This window comes from Nanorana parkeri, unplaced genomic scaffold (genome assembly GCF_000935625.1).
Source record: "Nanorana parkeri isolate BGI_ZX_2015 unplaced genomic scaffold, ASM93562v1 scaffold240, whole genome shotgun sequence".
NCBI classification, from domain to species: Eukaryota; Metazoa; Chordata; class Amphibia; order Anura; family Dicroglossidae; genus Nanorana; species Nanorana parkeri.
In genome coordinates this window covers 1180968-1204246 of record NW_017306508.1, presented here as the reverse complement: position 1 = coordinate 1204246, position 23279 = coordinate 1180968, and the positions used below count along the sequence as shown (strand labels likewise).

Sequence of the window (23279 nt, the reverse complement as noted above, 5' to 3'; positions counted from 1 at the left end):
ACCATAGCCGTCACTGTAAATGGCATTTAAATTGTAGACTGAGGGGACCACAAGAAGTCTATGAGGATATAAATCTAAAGAAGCGCCAACCAGATGTTCTTGGAGTCAAGCTGCTCTGCTGACTCCAAAAGGGGAATTGTTTGGCTTCAAAACGTATTGCCTGCCACTATTGTCCTGTTGTCAGCAGAGGAACCAAATAAATACTTGTTGCCAGAGCCGGATTTACTCTCTCTGCTGCCCCAAGGCCATGTTCATCAAGCTCTGCTTGCCCAAAGCAGGGCTAAATGTAGAAAACAACTACCCGCCCGGAACTGCATTTCCCGGGCATCGGGAGATAGGAATCCCACACCCCTGCTGCCCCTCTACTCCCTGCTGCCCCGAGGCCAGGCCTTGGTTGCCCTTGTGGGAAATCCGGCCTGCTTGCTGCCCTCTAAAAATGTCTGTTTGGTGCTGCTTTTGGTTTATACACACATAAACTTGTTGCGGTTCCAATTAGTGGTCCCCTCAAATCCTATAATGGAAATATATATGTAGACTTCTCAACTCTTTGGCCCCCAGGGAGATCCCCAGTTTGTGGAGAACCACAGAACACAATTCATTGAGGACTTCATCCTTCATATCATAATTTTAGGAATCCGTATCCAGCCCCTTACTTTCACTTCTCCCCTCATCCGGTACCACCACATCCCTGAGCCAGAATGTTTTAGACTGATGCAAATTTCTACCGCTCCATAACCAAATTAAATCTTGGTTCAACATATAGAATGACATTGTATCATTTAGGACTAAGAATTTGGGGCCGAATCGGCACTTACCTCATAAGGATTTGCTTTTACCACCTCTCCAACTTCCCTGGGGGGAACAAAACAAAAACAAAAAATGTCAAAATTAAAGGAAAACTGCAGTGGTTTGGCGTCAATATTTGAATCCCAGCCAGATCACTATCTACATGGAGTTTGCATGTTCCCTCTGTGTTTGTGTGGGTTTCCTCTGGGTACTCCGATTTCCTACCACACTCCAAAGACATGGCTCCTCTCTAAATTGGCCTTCGTTTGTATATATGTGAGATAGGGACCCTAGTTTGTAAGCTCCTTGAGGGCCGTGACTAAAGTACAAAAATGTGCACTGTGTAAAGTGCTGTGTAAATTGTCAGCGCTATATAAATACCAATAAATAGCACCCTGTAAGCAGGAGTGCTTATTAAAATTGAATTGTGGTCAGATTGTATTCAGTCTTATGCTGATCTATAGTGTTATAGTGTATGCTCATTTGGTTTCCCCTAAGCAATCTGCTATCGTTTGCATCTGCCTGCTGCTGGGTGTATCCTTGCCACAGAGCATAGCAACCAATAAAAGATTGTAATGAATATCTTTGTCTCCCTGGCCAATCACTAGGAGGTTCATGGCCAGTGGTACATGCTGGGAGAGGACATAAATATTTGGGGCGGACCAAGTGAGGCTCTCTACCTCCCCCGGGGCCCTTCCTGGGTGGAGGCTGCTACGGACTGTCTGATTTGGCTAGGCCTGTAGCCTAGGGGACTAGCCATGTGCTTACACTGAGGCCTGAGTCTGGAGGCCCAGTGGCTGCTACTAACACCAGGGATGAAGATGACTGGTGACTTCTGGCATAAACGTCCTAGTCTGTGGAGGCAGCAGATACTTTGTTCTACCACTTAAAGGAGTCTACACCATCCTAGATGTTCCTAGCCCCAAACCTCTCTCCCTGAAGTTCTACAATAAAGTTTCTTCAGCATCATATCCACAGTCTGGATCTCATGTTTATCGGTCGCCACAGAGGATGGTACAGTAAGTGCTATTGGGGCAGCCAGGTTGCTGAAAATTCTTAGGCAGGCTATGGAAGACCCGTTCATCCAGCGGCTTCTTCGTGGGTGAGCACTACATGTACATGCAAACTATACAATTATAATGAAAGATTTGCACTCACTTAAAACATACCTTATACACAAAACACATTAAAGAGAACTTGTCCACCTTTACAGGGCTGTAAGCAATGAGATAAGTCCCAACAGAAGGTCTAATCCGTTGCAAAAAACTATGCAAAATTAAAACACGTTTTGACAGTAGATTTATTTTAAGGCGATTACTGTCTATTACCATTGATCCCTGGCCAGAAACCCAGCAGTCCATCATGTGACGCTTACTGACAGTACCAGCCCAATCAGAATGTGATGTACCATCATCTATTGCATTTTAATAGTGTGTTGGTAGTAAGCCCAATGACCTGTCATTGACACTTACAGTGATTTAGCAGCTTTTTCCGAGAAGACGCGCAGGCAGAAGTCTCCATTTTTAAAAGGTTCAAAGGTGGATGGTACAATGAGATAATCTCCGATGGGTAACTTCATGCGTTTGGAGACTTCCCGCATGTTGATGTAAGTGTCAGAACGAGCGGCCGAGAGATTAGTCTGGAAAAAATCATTCCTGAGGTGGACGTCTGTTTTGTCCTGAGCCTAAAGGAATGACAGACAACATTAAAGTATATCTACACCCAAAACTTTAGTCTTTGATAAGGTAAGGACCCCTGTCAAGGTTTCTTTGTTCACTTCCTGTCTTGGAGACACAACATGAAGTGATAGTACATCTACTTATAGTGACTAAAATTCCCTTTTAGATAGTTGTCATTGAAACAAGTGTCCCTGTTGTAAGAGTTCACATTTCTTCCTTTCCAGGAGCCAGTTTTAAAATTTCGGATTTCCTATCACTTTTTGTGCCAATGACAGTGGTCACCGGGACAAATAGAGAGGCTAAATACCCCCAGGAGGGACACAGACAGTAATAAAACCTCAGAAGTAGTCCGCTGCTCCGAGGCCCTGTAGTTCGCTGCTCTCAACCCCTGTAGTCAGCTGCTCTCAAGTCCTGTATTCAGCTGCTCTCAAGTCCTGTATTCAGCTGCTCCCAAGCCCTGTAGTCCGCTGCTCCCAAGCCCTGTAGTCCACTGTTCTCAAGCCCTGTAGTCCGCTGCTCCCAAGCCCTGTAGTCCGCTGCTCCAACGCCCTGTAGTTTGCTACTCCCAAGCCCTGTAGTCCGCTACTCCCAAGCCCTGTAGTCTGCTGCTCCCAAGACCTTTAGTCCGCTGCTCCCAAGATCTTTAGTGTGCTGCTTTCAAGTCCTGTAAACTGGGTCACCTCCTTGGCTATCGGATACCCAAACCAGGGCACGGGCTCATCCTTGCCCCAAACTATCCAAGGATCCATAAAGAAGCCGGTGGCAAGCTGTAGAATTGCTCAATAGTAAAACCAACAAACAACACCAAGCCCAGTCTGTGGCCTTCTCCTCTAGGAGGAGTTGTCAGATGGGGCTTTGAGGGTTTCTCTGGGGGGAAAAAGGTTTAGAAAGGCTTATTTAGAGACTTCTCTTTTTGTCTGCCTCCCTCCCGAGTCAGTGATATTTCAATAAGTCCAATAGAAAAGAAAAACGATATTCTCCAGATGAGTGAATGACAGGCAGATTATCTAATATGATGCGAGAGGCAGGGTATGGCAGATAAGAAAAAATAATACAATTGTCATTTTTGCCCCTCCAGTAATTTTTACTATCACTAATATTACTGTGTATTATACAGACACCTATTATATTTCAAGGATAAGTTTACCTTTAATACCAAGCTTCATGTTACAACCATATTTGGGGTATGTCATGGAAAATGATCACATTGCAGATTTTTCTTTTATGAATGTGTATTTGTTATTATTATTATTTTTTTTAAATTGGACTTTGCCTTTAACTCAGCAAAAAATGTAAACTGCCATTGTAGCTTCACATGGTACAGATTTTAAAGTAATAAAGTGAGAACTTATTCTGAATAGAACAGGAACAATTCCGTTGTAAGATCCAACAACATCAATTTCTCTCATCATTATTTAAATGCAAAGTATGGTGGAGGGAGATTGAATGGCATCAAACTCAATGTACCTCTTTTGGAACCTGCAAGAAAGAAAAAAAAAGAGTGTTGTATGAGTGAATTTGTGATTGTTATACTATGGACAAAGAGGAAGTCAGTGTTCCAGGATTCAATACAAGTCTGGAGGGATGGACCCGATTCTACAAAGTTATACAAAGAACTTCCTCTGCCAGCATTCCCTTTTGGTGAACTAGTGGATGGCTGCTCATAACACGGGAATATGCACAAGCGTAGGAACTAAGCTAACTTCAGACAAAATGGGATAGAGTGCGGGAGTTAAAAGAAAACTGCCGCCAAAAATAACAATATAAATAAACAGCCCCTTAAAATATACAATAACAAAACCAAATATTGCTGCAATATTTATCTTCAATACAGAGATTCCCCCGCAGTACTTTTTTTCTGCCACTAGATGTCATCAGTCTGATGGTCAGCAGCATTTAAACAACTTCCTCTGGATCCACCCAGCCTGTGACTGGACAGTGAAAGGAAAAGCAGCACAGTGATGAGCTCATCTCACTGCCCTGCCCTGCTTTCTCCTCTTATCAGCATGCACCTTGTCAGCACATGAACTGATTGGCTACTTGTACTGCGTCTTCCTCTTACAATCCAGCCCTGCTGTACAGGGACTACAAGAGGCTGATACCAGGTCATACTCAGCAATACATTTAATAATGTATTCATAATTACAGAGCTAATTTAATCTGTGTATTTTTAACATCTGCCCAGAGTTCAGCTTTAAAATTCTGTTGTGTTTTATTCCTGTCAGTGAACCAAGTGGGGAAATTTCTCCTTGCTTCCTGTCCGTGTGACACCTATACAAGGAATGGGGGTGTGGGTGTCACCATAACAGGAAGGCAAAGACAGTAATAAAAGAATTGGCAGAAGTTCTAACCCTTCTCTACTATAAATGTGTCCACACTTGAAGAGATTTCGCACCACTTCCTGTTCTGACAGGAAATGAGGGAAATTCTTTTCAATAGGGACACAGAAAACAACAAAAACCTGAGAAAGGCTTCAACCCTCCCTCACTCTATCACAAACTAAATAGAAGGTTTGACTGAATTTAGGCTTCATAGGACATAAAAAGATGAGTGAATGTGCATGCAACATCTCCTAGGCCAGTTTCAAACCTATAAGGAAGTGCTCTAGTTGTAGGACTGCTCCTGTTTAGAGCAACAGAGAAGGGAGTGGAAACCCCACAGAGAAAGCCCCAGTCCAGTGAAAATGATGAATGGTCTTTCAATACTTCCCAATTTGTTCCCCAAGAATGCTAGTTCAGGGGGCTGTCATGTGCTGTCCAAATGGACACTGAATTGTTGCCCATTCGGATCAAAGAAATCTAAATATGTACATTTGTAGTTCATTTCGTCTTTTTTTTTTTGCCCATTTTTCAATGATGAAAACGAAACAAAAACGAAACTTTAGAGTAGTTAATGGGACGAAAACAAACTGTCGTCCTGCACGTTAACAAAAGAAAATTCTGGGAGCGAAACGAAAATTAGTACCCAGGCTAGTGCATTTGGCTTCTGGTTCCCCGAGCACTTCCTGTAGTAGGGAGATGTGAACAACTGAATAATAACCTACTAATCTACCCAGCGGGGCACCAGCTAGCAATTCAGATAATATGTGCAATGGGGTTAATGTCAATAAAGTTTTTTTTCATATAAAGTTGCACGTCTGTTTGTGAAAAAGTAATACTCTTGTTTGTTTATGAAACTTTGTTTTAATTTTAAGATAAATGAAGACGTTCTATTCACAGCGGCTAAATCTATGTCTCTATAGCATGCTCAAATCTTAATACCATAACTGTAATTATATAACAGGTTAGTAGAGATTTACTCCAGGAATATATAATGAAATGAATTTGGAAATTCTAGAGAATTGCTTAAATAATGCATTGCACTAAAAATAAACCTATTCGATTTTAGTCGACTATAACTAGACTAACATAAAAATTAATCGGATGACTAAAATAAGACTACAAATAAAAATTAATTTTCGTCAAAAGACTAAGGGGGTTATTCACAAAGCTGCCGAAGGCAGCCGAGTGAATAACCGAGCCAAAGTGAAGTGAACCGAACAACGTTCGGCTATTCACTCCGACTCAGTACGACTGATTTCAGCTGTACATTGGCTGAAATCAGCCGTACATTGGCTGCCTTTGGTGGCACTTCGGTCAGCCCACCATGCTCTGCATTGTCTGCTGAGCCGAAGTGCAGAAGGACTTCGACTCAGCAGATCCAACATCTGGACCGGCTGAGCCGAAGCTCCAGCAGCTCACTCACTGCCGTTCGCCCCATTCTCATAGGGGCCGTACGGCAGTGAGATCCTGGCTGGCTGCGCTCAGCTGTCATTTGCGGGCCTTCGGCAGGCCACTCGCCCCGCTTCGACTGTCAGTTTGGCTCAGTTGCGCTGAAGCATATGCCTTCTGCTCGGCTGAACCGCTTGGCAGCCTTCGGCTGCTGTACGGGCTATTGTGAATAGCCCGTACAGCAGCCCTTCGGTTCGACTGAACCGAAGGGCTCCGGTGGCCGAAGAGAGCCGAAGGATCAGCCAAAGCTAAGGCTGGATCCTTCAGCTCCTTCGTGACTAACCCCTTTAGAGTAAGACTAAAATTAAATTTGCTGTCAAAATTAACACTGTCTGTAGTCAATAGTTTATTTTTATATATAATCATATAATGATGTCAGAAGATGGATGGCTAAAACTAAAGTGGAGGCACAAGCCATCACCTTTACTCCGAATGTATTAACAAAAGTGCAGGAACATCACTTGAAATTGTAGAGCATTTTAGAGGAGAGGCCACCTTCCCGAAGAACAAAGTGATCACTAACCTTGTACAGTGCAAAGCCGATACTCAACAAATCCTCGCCTATTTTTCTCTGCCGCCTCCGGTTCTTCTGCAAGAGGCCCACAATAAGGGTACAACAAGGATCTTTGGAGGATCCGTCATGATCATGGTCAGCCTCCTCCAGCTTTATCTGAAACTGAGGGTTCGTCCAAAATGTTGCTGTTTAAAATAGATATCACATATACGGATATAGATTACTATTCATCTTTAACATTTCACAATCAACTACTTTTTTTTCTTTAGAATTGGATTGAGTGATGAGGTTAGAGCCCGTGTCAGGTTTTCATGGCTGCCTGTGTGAGGGTTGAAACCAAAATTTTGAGTTGCCACCAGAATACAAATGGAGAGGAAAGCTTCCAATTGGGACACCTTTTCCTGTGACAACTGTCTCAGAGATATTGCTCACATTTGAAAGATTTTCTCACATTTCCTGTTGAGCTTACAGGACAGGAAGTGAAGGAAATCTCCCTAATCAGGCACAGATGGCAAAACAATTATTGACATCAGTTTTAATGCTCCCCTACTCTATCCAAAATGAGGGGGAAAAAATTTTGCCCAATAAAGCAAAGTAAGACTGAATATCAGCAGACTCAAGCACTGTCACCAGAGGTTGAGGTGAGCACCACTGTGTAGGTAGCAGACAGTCACATTAAAGTGAATCTGTGACCAAGCCATGGGCATTCATGCATTTACTTTCTGTTTAAGTAGTAAATGAGATTCAGCACAAGCCATCACTAACCTCTGTAGCTGCAGACACTGTGGAGAAATGCATCCTCAAATTTCACAGTATGTTATTTATTACAGGTATTTATATAGCGCCGACTATATGCGCAGCACTTTACAATTACAATTTGCGTTGCACATTCACATCAGTCCCTGCCCTCGAGAAGCTTAAAAGGAACATTTAGACAGAAGCCAACTAACCTCCAAGCATGTCTTTGAAGTGTGGGAAGAAACCGGAGTACCCGGAGGAAACCCACACAAGCACAGGGAGAACATGCAGACTCCTTGCAGAGAAGCACAATAGCTGTTCAAGTCATATGCACAGCAGCTCAATTCCTCCTGCCCCCGCCCCCATCCCAGCAGCGATTAGCAGCTCAGCTCATTGTGCTCCCCTCTCCCATCAATGACTCCGCAACATACATCCCCCTGCATCGCCTCCCAGCAGTGACTCAGCAGCTCAGCTCCCCTTGCTCTACCTCTAATTAGTGACTTATCAGCTCAGTTTACTTTGACCCACCGTCCCAACAGTGACTCCTCAACTAAGCTCCTTCACCCAGCAGTGATGCAAATAGAGTGCAGGTGCTCTGGTAGGGGGGATCAGGGTGAGCAGAGCTACTGAGAGAATGACTTGAATGACTGCAGTGTTTCTTCTCTGAACCTTGAGGATGAATTGCTCCAAAGTTCCTGCAGCTATGGAGGTCATTGTGAGCTTGGTTTAAAGCTAGTTTACTACTTGATAAGAATATGTAAGTGCTTGAATGTCCATAGCCTGCCCACAGATCTACTTTTATTGGCTTTGCAATATGCAAGTACAAAAAAAATACAAAGACCAACAAGAAAGAATACAGTTCTCTTGCCTTTCATTGGTGAAGACATAGAAGTATAGATAGTGACTGTGGTTTTAACAGGGGACATGGTAAAAAAATATTTACAGATATGACAAAAGTATATGTTACAATTCTCCTGGACTATAATTGGTGATAGAGACCATGGGCCCCAGATCTTGTCATACAGTGGTGGGAAACATCTAGTTGTATAGCGGGCAGGCCACCGGTCTACTTTAGTGTTACATTGCCTAGTCTGTAGGTTTGGTTTAACCTCCACCGATGGTGCCATATTTGTGCAAACCCAAGTACATTTACGTTAAGCCCCATCCTCCTAGGAGTTAAAACATTTGAGGAAAAATTGATAACCCCAAATGTATGTCATATAAAAATTTAAATTTTACATTGTTGTCATTTTTTTAAAACTGAAATGGATACAATCTGAATTCCATAGTAACAATGACTGGATGTGGTATGGAGAATATGACACATGGGAAATGTTGCCCCCACCCATGAGGAACCAACAGCTCCAGCACCTATAGTATTCCCAGTGCATCCCTTACCTGGGTAATTCTGGCACCCTCCTGCCGTTGACCCTCGAACCCAGCTCCCGTTAAATAAGGTGATGTTCCACTTGTGCTGCTCTTTACTGGTCAGAGTGTCCGGACTCAGGTTACAGATCTCCAGACGCGAATATTCTTTAATAAAATCTGAAAATGCCATCCTGTGCAGACACCAAAATATGACTACGTGGAAAGTCCAAAAATAATTAAAGAAAAAAAGTTCATTTTCCTTCCTGTCCTTGTTACATTCTCTCTGGGCCCTCCAATCTGATGCCCCAAATCACCAATATGCTTCATAAATCAGACCCGTATTTAGTGTGATGTTCACATTTTACTTGCTCATGCTCCTATAATTTCATGACTTTTTATAGGGCAGATCTGTTAAAGTGTATCTAAACTTGAAAACAAAAATGTCATATACTGTATTGCAGCTTACAAGTCTTTAGATTTGATGGCTGCATTAGTTTTTCTTTTTTTGGACTTTGTTTGCCTTTATTTTCATTGGTGATCATGCGAATAACACACTTCCTGTCCCTGGGTGGCTACGCTCACTCCTCCACTGTATCTATGGAGGGAGCCATGACTGCTACCCAGGCTATACTTGAAACATGTCTGCCTTTGTTCATCTCCATTACATGGGGAATAGGGACCTGTCAGCAGACCAGACTCAAGCACTGTCACCAGGGAATAGGGAGATTAGTAATTTACATAAAGAAGATAACATTGTTTCAAGTTAATCTCACAAGAAGGGAGTTCAGTGCATGTCTGGCAAGTCCAACAGTTATTTTTTGAATTGACGAAATAATCTTAGCCTGATAAAAAGAAAAAATAACGCGGCCACCACCACATTTAGGCACTATTATGAATAACACTGATATTATTATTATTATTACTACATAGTTTTTATATAGCTCCAACAGTTTGCGCAGCGCTTTACAATATAAGGAAGACATTACAATTCATAACAAGATGGTAAGGAGGGCCCTGCCCCTGAGGGATATATACAATAAATGTTTGTTCTTGGATTTAGTTACTTTTAAGAAGCTTTGCATGTCAGAATTCTTGCTTAAAGGCTACTGACTAGACATGTAGGCTGCGGAAAAATTCGGTTCGGTTCCAATATTTCAGAACTCGGGATTCGGATCCGAAATTCAATTCAGTTCGGGTTTCGGATTCAGACGAAATCCGAATTTCGTTAGTTTCAGATAAGTTTACGAACGTATATCCATTACGACTGGCACATAAAACCATATACAGATATTAATACTAAAGCTGAATCTCCTAGATCCGTATGGCATTTGGGATCCGAATTTCCCAATTGCATCCGGGAGCTCCTGAATGCCAATCGAGTCTGGGAGCCTCAGCTTTAGTAATACATGTACAGTATAGGGCTCCCAGACCCCAATGGCATTCAGGATCCAAATTTCCAAATAGCATTTGGGTCTGGGAGCCATATACATATATTACTAAACGTGGGTCTAGGAGCCTCATATACTCTATGAGTATATACTCCTAGACCCACCTACTAAAGGTGGGTCTAGGAGTATATACTAAACACAATTTTTCAGACCTATTCGGATGCATTAATCTGAAAAACACATCTGATTAGCTGGAAAAGTCACATGCTCGCTTCAGTTTCGTTTTTGAACGGAATTCGGACGGGATCCGAAATTTGGAAATGGAAATTCGGATTCGAACACATTCGAATGTGTCCAAATGTCCGAATTTTGGAAGATTTGGACGAATTTTGATTCGGGATAAAATGAATCCCACATGTCTACTGCTGACATAAACATCTATTACAGTATTAATCTCCCAGAAATGACATTGTTCATAGTCAGATCTGAGCAAACTGACCAAAACCTGAAGTTCAAATCTAATTCCTCATGGCAAAAGAGAGACTATTCTGCTTGGGCTACCTGCCCAGCAACATGCAGCAGGGATAAGTACACTGGAGGGAAGTTCAGTTACTGTGTGAATGGGGCACTGTACCCTGTACCCTGTATTCTGCAGAACACCATTATCTTTTCAATGTAAAGAGATTCAAGAAAAATTCAAGTGGATAAATCTACACATAAGAAGTATGAAATGTGTCACCTTTCAGTCGGTGCACTCACCAGAATTCCCCATCGTCAGACTGTTTGTCCAGAGCCGCTTTCACTTTAGGATCAATATAGTTCCATTCTGGGGCTCTATAAATAAAAAGATACAAAAACAGAATACAGTGTAAAATGATATACTCTGTTAAAACTGCCCGGCCATAGAATGCTTTTCTACTGAGATATTTGGGGCGCCACAGCTACACACAATTAACATCAAACAAGTATAGCCCCCATCACCTTCTGTGAGGTGGCTACTAGACATTTAGTGATAGCCAGGGCTGTAGTCAGCCTGGTTGGATTATAGTTGGCATTTATCTGGATAATTCTAGGTGTCTGGCATTGACTGTACCCCCCTTGGGTGGAGTGTGACTCTGCTGTATTGTGGGACATCCAATGAGGGATGCTGTGAGTGTATGTGCAGTACAGTACAGTAGCCAATCCCTGGGTTTCTCTCAACCAGTGTTGCATGCTGGGATAGGGTACATATAGAGGTATGGAGGTAATTGCCATGTGCTCAGACTAGTTCGGGACCAGCCATGGATAAGCACTGGACTGGGTGCTGTCCAGCCCCCCCCCAAGGCTAGGCCTGAGGCCTGGGGGTGGGCAGAGGCTGGAGTTTGGGAAGTGTTTGCCTAGGCCTCAGGTATGGAGGAGGCCTATGTTGTTATCAGAAGAGAACCAAGGAAGCTGATGACTGCTGAAGGTACGTGGAACATAGAAGACCTCTGGAGCATTGCTGGTGTCTCTCCTGCTGAGGATCTGTACTCATCTCCTGCTCATCTGTTACTCCAATTACTACTCTCTGTACTGCAAGTGGATATACACTGAGGTCTGGTGAATCGGGAGTCTGTTACACCCTGGATGTGTAGGATCCCTCAGCTTTGTGGGCACTAGAAGAGGACAGTTAAATGCTAATGGGGCAGCTGAAGACCAAATCCCCTAGACAACTAATGATGACCCGGGTTATTTCATCGGCTCTGAGCACTACTCAAGTATAATTCCAATTAATATAATTCATCCCCAAAGAATAGTCACCGCTCCAAGCTCGCTCGCGTGATGGACTACAATCTCATGTTCAGTTTACTAATTTGTATTGAGATTGTAGTCCATCACAGGAGCGAGCTTGGTGTGATGGCTACATTACAACACACACATGGACCATGGGGAACAAAAGTAGCCCCCCTCCAGAAGGAAGGACAGTGTCAGCACCAATTCAGAGATGATTTGAGGATCTACAGCCGAGTGATACACAAATAAGTCACATTTCTGTTAATAGTAAGGGTACTTGAATGTATTTTTAAGATTTAACTCTTAGTTTAGCACTTTCATATAATAATGATCCTTTTCAGGAATTCTACTTTGTTTTCAAGGTCCTTACCTGAAAAGGACTCCTATAATGAGACATCTTACACTGTATGCAAAACATAAATTTGATGTTTCAGCATTCTTGTTCTCACCCCATACATAGGCCGTGTATTGCTACAGATAAAATGGGCAGTGTAATGATCAGGCATACAAATAGCAATTTTGTCTTTAACCCTTCATTTTCCTACAGTACAGAGCATCGGCACTGTGAAAGTAAGTTTATCTAAAGCCAAAACTGGCTGGTGAGTGGATCATTTCAGGGAGATTTCCTTTTACTTCCTGTCCTGGAGACCCAATGGGAAGCGAGAGGAAATCAAATTTTAGGAAGCTGTCGTTGTAACTTTCCCCATTGGAGTATTTCCCCCACTGTTCCTGTTCTAGTGACAATGTTGGGCTTCCCATCACGTTCTTTCTTGGTGACAGGACAAAGAGAGGGATGAATCTCCCATAGCAGGAACATTGACAGAAATAAAAACCTGACAAAGGTTCTAAGCCTTCCCCACTTTCTCCAAATCTAAAAAAAATAGCTTTGGATTATATACATATTAAGCCAACCTGTACTTGTTAAATGTGTATAAAAGGAAATTCAATGCTCACTCGTCACTCCAGGGTCCATTCCATTCCACCTCGCCCCAGGGGTTCCTCACTCTGATCAGCTGGACCGTCTGACCCTTGTAGACAACCTGGAAACGAAACAAGACCAGATCATTTTCTGTTGCACGCTTCGGGATGGGGGGTGTAGGTGCTCTTTGGGGGGGTTTTGGTGGCTCGTGGTGAATGTTCGGGAGGAGCGGGGGCTGACCTGTCCCGCTTAGGTCCTGGCAACCAGTGATAGGCAGTGTGAGCTGTCAAAATTACCTGCTAGTTTGCCTTAAATTGGCAAAACAACAGGTTCACTTTACCCAATCTGTCAGCACTTTATGTACTATAGAATGTGACTCTTCCATACCTCCTCTGCTCCGGTCACTGAATATGCATGTCCCTTCACCAGCTTCCGGCTTGTGATGGCTTCTGTGTCATAAGCATTTGTAATCTGGTTGGATAAAGAAGCACAATGACACAGCTTAAAGAGACCCTGTTACCAACTTAACAAATTGCACAGAAAAATCTAATATTCTGAATTCTTACACGCAGCATTTTGCTTTCCATTAACTATTTTTTATTCACTTCCAATGTGCTTTTAAACTTGCTACAAAATTTGGCTACTCCTGGAGAGTCAATTCCCCACCACTGCCCCCTCCCTCCTTGCACATCACAGGCCTCTACTCTTCTGGGAGTGTCTAATTACTTTCTGTGCTGTCCCAGCTCCCTCACCCCTCCCCTTACCTCCCTACATAATCTTTTATGTAGCTGCCGAGGGAGGAGTGAAGGAGAATACAATAGAGCAGCCTTTCTCAAGCTTTTAACATGAAGGAACCCTTGAAATAACTTTTAGGTTGCAGTGAACCTGATAAAAAAGATTACATCTACACCTCACGGTACATTAGTGTTATCAATTATAATACAGGGTTTATATAGTGCCAACAGTTAGCACAGCGCTTTACACCATATGGGAAAGCAGTGCAATATGTGATTTATAGGATGTCAGAACTCACATCGATAGAGCAACCAAGCAGTGACTCGGCTTTCAGAGCCTTCTGGATAATCTCATAGAGATCAGCCGGCGCTTTCTTCAGGTCATACACCTCCGATATCCCCCCTGTGAAGTCTTCAAAGCCTTCAATGGTGGTTCCACCTGTCAGAGCCTCGTATGATCCGTTCAGCCTGCCAGTAAAGGAGAACGGACATTCTATAAATGGGACAAAGCAGCTTCTATGGCAGGGGTAGGCAACCTTGGCACTCAAGCTGTGCTGACTCTACAAATCCCATAATGCCTCTGCCTCTGGGGGGCCTGCCTGAGGCTGTCAAAGTCTTGCAGTGTCTTATGGGACTTCCCAGGGGGTAGTTCCTTCACAGCTGGAGTGTCAAGGTCTCCTACCCTTGTTCTATGGCAATCAGTACATGAAACAGTAACACCTACAGCAAGGGTGGGCAAATCTGGCCTCCAGCTGCGCTTTAACTACAATTCCAAACATGCCTCTACCTCTGAGAGTCATGCCTGTAACTGTCAGTTTTGCAATGCCTCATGGGACTTGTAGTTCCACAACACTTGGAGGGCCGGATTTGCTGACTTACCGGCTTCCAAATAAAACAGAAAAAGAAATACATTGATCCTAATTAAAGGAGGACACAGAGGCTCCTACTGTTGACCTCACCTTCTGAAAATGCTAGCTGCCTGGCTGTCATGTTGAGGCTCTTGCTCAACTTCTTGGAGTCTCTGATCTGAGAACCTCCGGTCATGATTTGCAACACTTGTTCCAGGACATTGAGGCCAAAGGACAGCCCAGCCAGCTTGCATTTTCAGATGGAGGTAAGCAGCATGGAGAGGAAGTATAACTTTCAACATAAGGCCTAAAACTGTGTTGGTTCGAGGGACTTACTTGGCATAAGCCTTTTCCAGCAGTGCTCCCCAGAACTCATTCCCCTCTGCCGAGTGTACAAATAGCAGATGTCCGTCCTTTGTAGGCAGCCGATCGTCCACCACCACGTCCACCCACTCGCCGTACTGCCAGAACTGGGAAAGGAGAAAAGATGTGAGTATTGGGGTTGGTGAAATAAACCAAATAAACATTGCTATGGTATGCTACAAGGTGCTACTGAATATACAAGGGTCCGGTGTGGGGTCTAGTGGGGTGTGCTGACAGTCCATCCAAAATGAATGTATTTCCTTATCACGTAATGCATATTAACATAACGCACTTAACCAGTGTGAATGTACCTCTAAGGTGCCCAAAGACTTGATTGTTAAAAGAAAAAAGAGTGCCAACCATGTAATTGAAAAGCATCAGTAGGGAAACCATGAGAAACGACGTTTCCATCACCAGCCCAGAGTGTTGGGTGCCATTGAGGGTCCATTAAAGAGTAACTGTACACAGACTATGGACACAATTTACATATTTTGTAAAGAATACTCCATTATTATGCAGATAGTCGCTAAATTTAAATCCTCTTTGCTGAGTGTTCTGTTCATTCATAACTTGCGGACAGTATTTACTATAACCACAATCATAAATGGACAGTAGGTGATGTAGATCACTTCCCAATCATTCATAATGGAGAATTTAGTAAACATACGCTGTCCTCAATTATTTACAAACAGACAGTGATCACTGATCACCGAGCTCAGACTCCTGTGACAGCGCTGGCTATCTCCGCCCACAGACCGCTCTCCTCTGAGCTGTGACAGGAGTCTGAGCGGTGCGGGGAAGAGAGACGGCAGCCGATCACAGTGCTCTCCTCCTGCAGTGCTCGGCCGCCTGTCACAGTGTCCCAGCGGGGAGGAGAGAAAGAATGGATGCACTGCTGTATCGGCCAGAAAATGGCACTTTCGGCATTATGATATACGATGCATCCCTAATTATCATTGTTATTTTTTTAATGTGGGTGAATTTATCATTTTGTTTTGCAAAAGGTGGACTATGCCTTTAAGCTGTAAAAAAACAAAACAAAGCTATGAAACAAGCCCTCACTGACCTCAGTATTGGATTGTACTGTGAAGTGATTCATTTTCAAACTTTAGAAACACCCGCTGTGAGTTTGTACATCAGAGGTCTGGCAGATGGCCCAGATTCCGTTCCCTTTAAGAAGTTGATATGTCTGTGTCTGTATTGTGAACTTTGAAAATGAACTTCTCCATACTGCGTATAACTACAGAGGTGAATAGGAGCTTGTTTTAAAGTCCTTTTACTGCCTGGACACAGGTTCATTTTAAATGCATCAGAAAATGTATCGGATGTCTTTTCCCATGCCAGAGAGTAGCTGGGGCATTAATTACTATTAGGCTAGGTTCACACCTAGGCGGCACCTTGCCCCGCGGCAATCGTGCACGATTCCGTGCAGATCGCGCTGTGGGTGCCATTATTTTCTAATGGCACCCCAGTCGCACCGGGCGGACCGCGTGGTTTACCGCCGCGATTCTGCCCGTGCTTCCGAACACGAAAACAGCCGTGTGTCGTGTATTGCCAAAAAAAAAAGGTACTTGTACCTTTTTCCTGCGATTGCCGCACGGATGTCACTCCATTGAAATCATTGGGGCCGCGCGGCAATCGCTGTCCCGGGTGACGTGCGGTGTAGTGCAGGTGTGAACCTAGCGTCAAGTGGGAGGTGATCGTTCCAGGACATATTCTCAATACTATGATGGGGTCAGGAAGCAATTTGATATTTGGTTACAGTAGTAGCTGCAGCACTGTAAAGTCTCGGGACCAATCAGGATCAATATGGTGAAAATATATACCACAGAACTCCCAATTTACATACTTGGGTCACCTACTCAAAGATTGGAGTCAGAGGTTCAGCATGACAACCAGGGAACTGGCATTTTCAGAAGGAAGTCAGCAATTGCAGCTTATATATCTTTCATGGCCGGCTTTGTTAGCTTTGGTGTTGTGTACTAGTGAAGCGGTTGCAACATACGCTGATCTATAAGTGTTAGAATACCATCTGCTCACCTGGTAGTGGAAGATTCCGGCATAGTTCTTCTGAAAGCTCTGATTCTCTGGAACAACTCGGGACAAAATGTCCTGATCCAAGGTGAGGGAGGCGATGGCGGCCAGGAGCCAGCAGTCACCTGTGTCAGACAATGGAGCTTTGAAATACATGGCCTGAGATGTTAAAATCTAAAATGACAGCAATTTCAATTTTAATACACATGATTCGTTTACCTCTCACAGAGATCACAGTATTCCCCCTGACAATGCCAGAAGGACAGCGCCATCTTTATTCAGCCATCATCCAGGGTCACCATCTACTTCCTGGACTGAGATGCTGGCTCAGAGATGACACAATCATGTAATCTATTTGCCTTTGCAGGTCTTGGCTGTGTTCACAAATGCCTGACTCAGATCGGCCACCGCTGCAGCCGGTAACCATGTGACTTGATACAAAGTTACAATGTTACAGTTTGATCACTGGGGGGAGAGGAGACTGAGGAACTTCTTCCTCCTGCCTGCAGCAGACAGATGACATAATCTCAGCCTTGGCAACCTGACTGGTGCTCAAGGACAGTGGTGTCACGGTAGGGGGAGCGGCCCGCACTCAGGTGATGCCATTGGAGGGGTGACACCAAAATGGCTCACAGTCATTTTGGTGTCACCCCCTCTAAAATGTCGGGCACTCAGTCATGGACCCGACAGCGTCAGATGAGAAGAGGGGACCCGGCGGCATACTTCATCCCGCCGTGTGCACGTCCCCTCCTATCTCGGCCGGCGTCCACCACCAAGATGGCCGCCGGCAGGCGTCAGTTAGACGGCCGCGCATGCACAATGACGTCACCCAGGTCTCTGCTCCGGGTGACACCCGGCCTCGGTACGCCCCTGTTGAAGAATGTTTTTCTTTTGTCAAAAGGTGGAGCTTTATTAAAAATTTATACTTATGTTGTATATTGTGACCTGTCCATCCAGATCTGTGAAATTACTGAAAGTTATGTTTCATTCTTAGCACTTAAGTTTACTGCAGGACTCCTGAAAACCCGCAATACTGAAAATCAGCCATTAAAGTGATATTAAAGTCAACAGGTTTTTAAAGGAGAACTATGAGGTGAGTGCTTTTCTCTCACCTCATAGTTCTAGCCGACCTGTGACAATGAGACTGTCACAGGTCGGCTCAGTAGATCGGGAGGTGAGCAAACACATACCGGCGTTCGCTCACCTCTCGATCCTGTCACAGCTCTCTGCCGTGACAGGGGAGGGGCTGGATTCCCACCTCCCCGCTCCGCCAGCGCTGACTGGCGGAACGGACAGTTGAGGGGGCGGGTACAGCTGGCTCTGCCTCTAGATAGGCAGAGCCAGCTGTCAGTCACGCAGCTGGGCGGATCCAGACATAATTGTCGGGATCCGCTTCAGCTGCGGTGTCTTAGTATACCGTGAGCAGCAGCTTGCGGTATACTGCGGCGTCTCAGTATACCGCAAGCTACAGCTCGCAGTATACTGAGCCTAGGGTGATGGTAGGACGCTAGTTTGTGTCCTCCCATTACCCTAAGGAGAACTATGGGGAAAAGCCTTAACCCCATAGTTCTCCTTTAAGCTATTTCTGATTTTGATGAAATCACTTACAATGGAGGCTGCTCCCTGATGTGTAAAAGTTATAGTTTCCTGCAGAATCAGCTCGTCCCCTGAGCACTGGTTCTGATATCCTGTATTAGGGTGTCTCCTTTCCCTTGCAGGGTCCTATGGTGTCATCCGCATGTATGTGTGTGGGCACAGCAAGGCAAGACAACCCCCCCACCACCCGGCCCCCCACCTTCTCCTGCCAAATTGGCTGCAGTCGCTTATCGGCAACTTTGACACAATTTGATTGAAAAATATATTTTTTTCGAACAGGGGTAAAAAATAAGTCAAGGCAACTGGACTTGCTGTATTTTTCTTGAAGATGTTTAACTGGACATCAGACCAGCTTTCTCAATACAGAATTACTTGTACAAAAAATTATCTGGGAATAAATATGGTGAATGTCGCTCCAATCCACATAATCTGTTAATCACAACCAGGTGTTTGTGGATTATGTGGATTGGAGTGACATTCACCATATTTATTCCAAGAGAGTTTTTGTACAAGTCATTCTGAATTGAGAAAGCTCATAACCAGTGAAACGTCTTCAAGAAAAATACAGCAAGTCCAGTTGCCTTGACTTATTTTTTACAGATATACCATGACCTGGATGAATGAGAACCATCACTGACAGGGGTGTTTGGTGTTCTGAGGGGTCCACACAGTGGTCAAGTCAGCCTATTTTCTCCCTCTGACCTCTGACCCTTGGTGCATTTTTGTACACCTATCAGCCACAGGCTGGCACCGCATCAGTCTAATGGAAAGTTTAAAAATATTTGAGGACCTGTGATCTAGATGATGGCATCTGTAAACACTTGTCAAATGTCAAATGCCCCCCAAATGCCTGTTTTTTTAAATTATTCGGCCCCTCAGTGTCAGTCTAACACAACAGGCCGAAGACTGTATCTCGGATCTGCAGGAATGCTGATAATCTGAACTCTATTCTCCATATACACCTTTATTAAACAAAGGGAGAATCTCCACCTCACCTCGCTGTTTGGTTTGTGACTAACCTGGATGATGTGTTCCTGACCGCTCCACTTCACTGCAACACGTCTCAGACAGGTGAATATGTGCTGTGGTTACTATGATTTATTACATTGCTTTAAAGCAGAACTCCAGCCTAACAATATATTTATATGTATGTATGTATATTATATATAAGGGCAGTGGAAATTAAAGATTAATTTCTCCCTTCTCGCCAGTGAGTTTGCCCAAGAAACTTTCGGCACGAGCGCCAGCCAAGGCATTGGCCTATACACATACAGCACAGCAATGAAGTAATAACATGAACTAGGATCACACTAATCCAGCACGTTATTTTTCTGAGTTGCCCCACTCAAGCGGCGGCCATATTGAGTGGGGCACGTGAGATTAATAACGTGCTGGATTAGTGTGATCCTAGTTCATTTTATTTATATATATATATATATATATATATACAGTATATATATATACACATACACACACACTGATCAGCCATAACATTATGTCCATCTGCCTAATATTGAGTAGTTGCCCCTTTTACCGTCAAAAGCCCTGATCCTTTGAGGCATGGACTCCACTAGACCTCTGAAGGTATGCTGTGGTATCTGGCACTAAGCCTTCAGTAGCAGATCCTTTAAGTCCTGTAAATTTCAAAGTGGGGCCTCCATGGATGGGATTAGTTTTTCCAGCACATTCCAAAGATGCTTGATTGGATTGAGATTGGGAGAATTTGAAGGCTAAGTCAACACCTCAAACTCCATGTAGTGTTCCTCAAACCATTCTTGAACCATTTTTGCAGTGCGGCAGGGCACATTATCCTGCTGAAAGGGACCACTGCCATCAGGGAATGATGTTTTCATAAAAAGGGTGTAATTGGTCACTAACAATGTTTAGGTAGGTGGTACTTGTCAATGTAACATCCACATGAATGGCAGGACCCAAGGTTTCCTAGCAGAATATTGCCCAACGCATCATTATCATCATCATCAGCATATCTTATTTATGTATCACTTGGCTGTAGATCCTCAAATCATCTCTGAATTGGTGCTGACACTGTCCTTCCTTCTGGAGGGTGGCTATGTTTGTTCTACATGGTCCCTGTGTGTGTTGTAAAGTAGTCACTGCTCCAAGCTCACTCCTGTGATGGACTACAATCCCATGTTTAGTTTACAAATTTGTATTGAGATTGTAGTCTATCACAGGAGCGAGCTTGGAGCGGTGGCTACATTACAACACACACATGATGTTTTGAGGATCTACAGCCGAGTGATACACAAATAAGATTGAAGTGATACACAAAAAAGATTGGTTGAAGCTGGCTAATCAGGAAGCCAGGCAACGAGTCATTACACGGCGCCTGGCTTCCTGATTGGCCAGGAAGCCGGCTCCATGCTTCCTTGTCACCAGGTAACGAGGGAGCGTGAAGCTAGCTTCCTGACCAATCAGGAAGCTAGGCGGCGCGTCATTACATGCTGCACGGCTTCCTGATTAGCCAGGGAGCCAGCTCCATGCTCCCTCGTGACCAATGACCCGCTGCCCCGATACCGGAAGCTCTGCTATCGGGCTAGGCATTGGAGCATTTGGCCGAGTACTCGTATTGGTATCGGTGCATCCCTAATAATAAAGATATTGCCTTTGATTGTTTGCTGTGTGTAATGCCCCGTCACATATCACATGAGGGTCCACTGGGGTACTTACCTAGGGCGCCTTGACAGATGTCTCCCCGTGTGGCTCCATCCACAATGAATTGAGGGTTGTCACAAATCTCCTGTTAACACAACGCAAAACAAAATGGGTCATCAGTATGCAACACGACATTGAGCAGAAGCTGCAAAGATAAACTAAAGCTGGCCATGTATTGTTAGAATTTCATGTGAACGCACATTCATCAGAGAATTTGATCTCTCCATCATGGAGTCAATTTATTTAATTCAAAAGTCTTTAAAAATGTCATCCACATCTGATCCTTGAATGGAACCCCAGACGTAATAAATAGGTTTCTTTTCACATTACAATATGTATGTGAAATAAGCAATAGGTTGGACTTGATGGACTTATGTCTTTATTCAACCTCAAATACTATGTAACTATGTATGAATGAAAATCATCGTTCCTTCAGCTAAGAAACATAAACATTTTTCCATCCTGAGTCTTCAGTTTTCTTCATCACTGTGGTTGAAAAGACCCCACTAACCACTGGGAAACTGAACAAATGTTCCAAAAAACGAAACTCTACTGGTGTTTGGTCGACTTAAATCACAATGCAAGGATTTGGAAAAAAGGATTTTGAAATGAGCAGTTAACCCTTACAGTGTGTGGGGTAGGCCCGCTGCAAGGGTTAAAGGAGAACTATGAGGTGAGTGCTTTTCACTCACCTCATAGTTCTAGCCGACCTGTGACAATGAGACTGTCACAGGTCGGCTCAGTAGATCGGGAGGTGAGCGAACACATACCGGCGTTCGCTCACCTCTCGATCCTGTCACGGCTCTCTGCCGTGACAGGGGAGGGGCTGGATTCCACCCTCCCCGCTCCGAGGGGGCGGGTACAGCTGGCTTTGCCTCCAGATAGGCAGAACCAGCTGTCAGTCACACAATTGTCGGGGATCCGCTTCAGCTGCGGCGTCTCAGTATACCGCGAGCTGTAGTTCGCGGTATACTGAGCCTAGGGTGATGGGTTTGTGTCCTCCCGTTACCCTAAGGAGAACTATGGGGAAAAGCCTTAACCCCATAGTTCTCCTTTAACGTTTGAAAATCCTGAATTTCCTCTTTAAGATAAGATATCAGCCACACAGGGAGTGTATTGTTTTCAACACATTGGCCAACTTGTAAACTTGCATTGTGAGAAGGAGCAGCAAGCAAATGAGCAGCAAGTTTGAAAATGACTTGCTAAACTATTGCTAGACTTGCCAAGCTTCACAATTGTGTTGCACAATTACAGCAAGTCTGCATTGCAAGTCTCCAGATCAACGTGCTTTGCAAAAGTGCTGTACACTTGCAGAGCTCTTGCTAAGACCTGCAGGACTCTTGTAGACTTGCCAAGCAAATTTACTACAAATTCAAAAAGTGTCAACTAGAACTTGTGCTGCAAGTGTTCTGCAAGTCTACAACTTGCCAGGAATGTGTGCAGCAAGTTAACAAGAATTACAATTTAACCCTGACACAAGTTTGTAGCAAGTTATCCTTGCTGTCTGGGAAAGTGCAGCTTGTATAGAACCACAAAACAATAAAGTATAATGGACACATTTTTAAAAAACCATATTCAGTACATCTCTACATTACATGCTTCATGTTTTATCCCTTTAACAACACTGCAAGTACAGAAAAGGAACTCTTGATCTGTCAGAAATCCGGGGTGCTCCTAACTTCCTGTTTTGAGATAACAACACTGCCTCTGCTGCACTGAAATCCCAAGTAGTGTTGTCAGACCTGCTTTCACCTGCTGGACTCTAGCACTCCTCCCTCTTACTGTATGGAGAGGGGGATGTGTTCTGTAGTCCAGTAGCGGAAAACCGGGCAGGGCTGATAACATTGCAAATAAAAGGGAAATGTGCATGCAATGCCGAGATGTCCTGAATATATTTTGTGTTTGGTCAGTTTTTAGGCTGGGTTCACACCTGGGCATACTATAGGCGCGTTTTTTCTGCTTGTTTTTCAGCTCGTTTTTTGCGCGTTTTTAGCACCTTTTTTTTCGTTCGCGTTTTGTATACCTCCCTGGCGGTATGATATTTTTTTTTTACTTAATTTTCTCTCTTTTTTTCGGTTTTTTTATTTTTAACTTTCAAACTTCCCGCCAGTTCC

At 44.0% G+C, this 23279-nt stretch overlaps 1 protein-coding gene across 1 annotated transcript in view; it reads right to left on the bottom strand.

Moving 5' to 3' along the window:
• CAPN8 (calpain 8) overlaps nt 1–23279 on the bottom strand; it is a 49667-nt gene that overhangs the window by 16816 nt on the left and 9572 nt on the right. Inside the window, exons 2-13 of the mRNA XM_018556504.1 lie at nt 21181–21250; nt 16900–17018; nt 14833–14966; nt 13948–14116; nt 13302–13385; nt 12950–13035; nt 11003–11077; nt 8886–9046; nt 6759–6934; nt 3933–3944; nt 2259–2470; nt 816–852 (exon numbers count right to left, since the gene is read on the bottom strand). Of these exons, the coding sequence (XP_018412006.1) occupies nt 816–852; nt 2259–2470; nt 3933–3944; nt 6759–6934; nt 8886–9046; nt 11003–11077; nt 12950–13035; nt 13302–13385; nt 13948–14116; nt 14833–14966; nt 16900–17018; nt 21181–21250 (1335 nt within the window). The remainder of the gene's footprint in view (nt 1–815; nt 853–2258; nt 2471–3932; nt 3945–6758; nt 6935–8885; nt 9047–11002; nt 11078–12949; nt 13036–13301; nt 13386–13947; nt 14117–14832; nt 14967–16899; nt 17019–21180; nt 21251–23279) is intronic.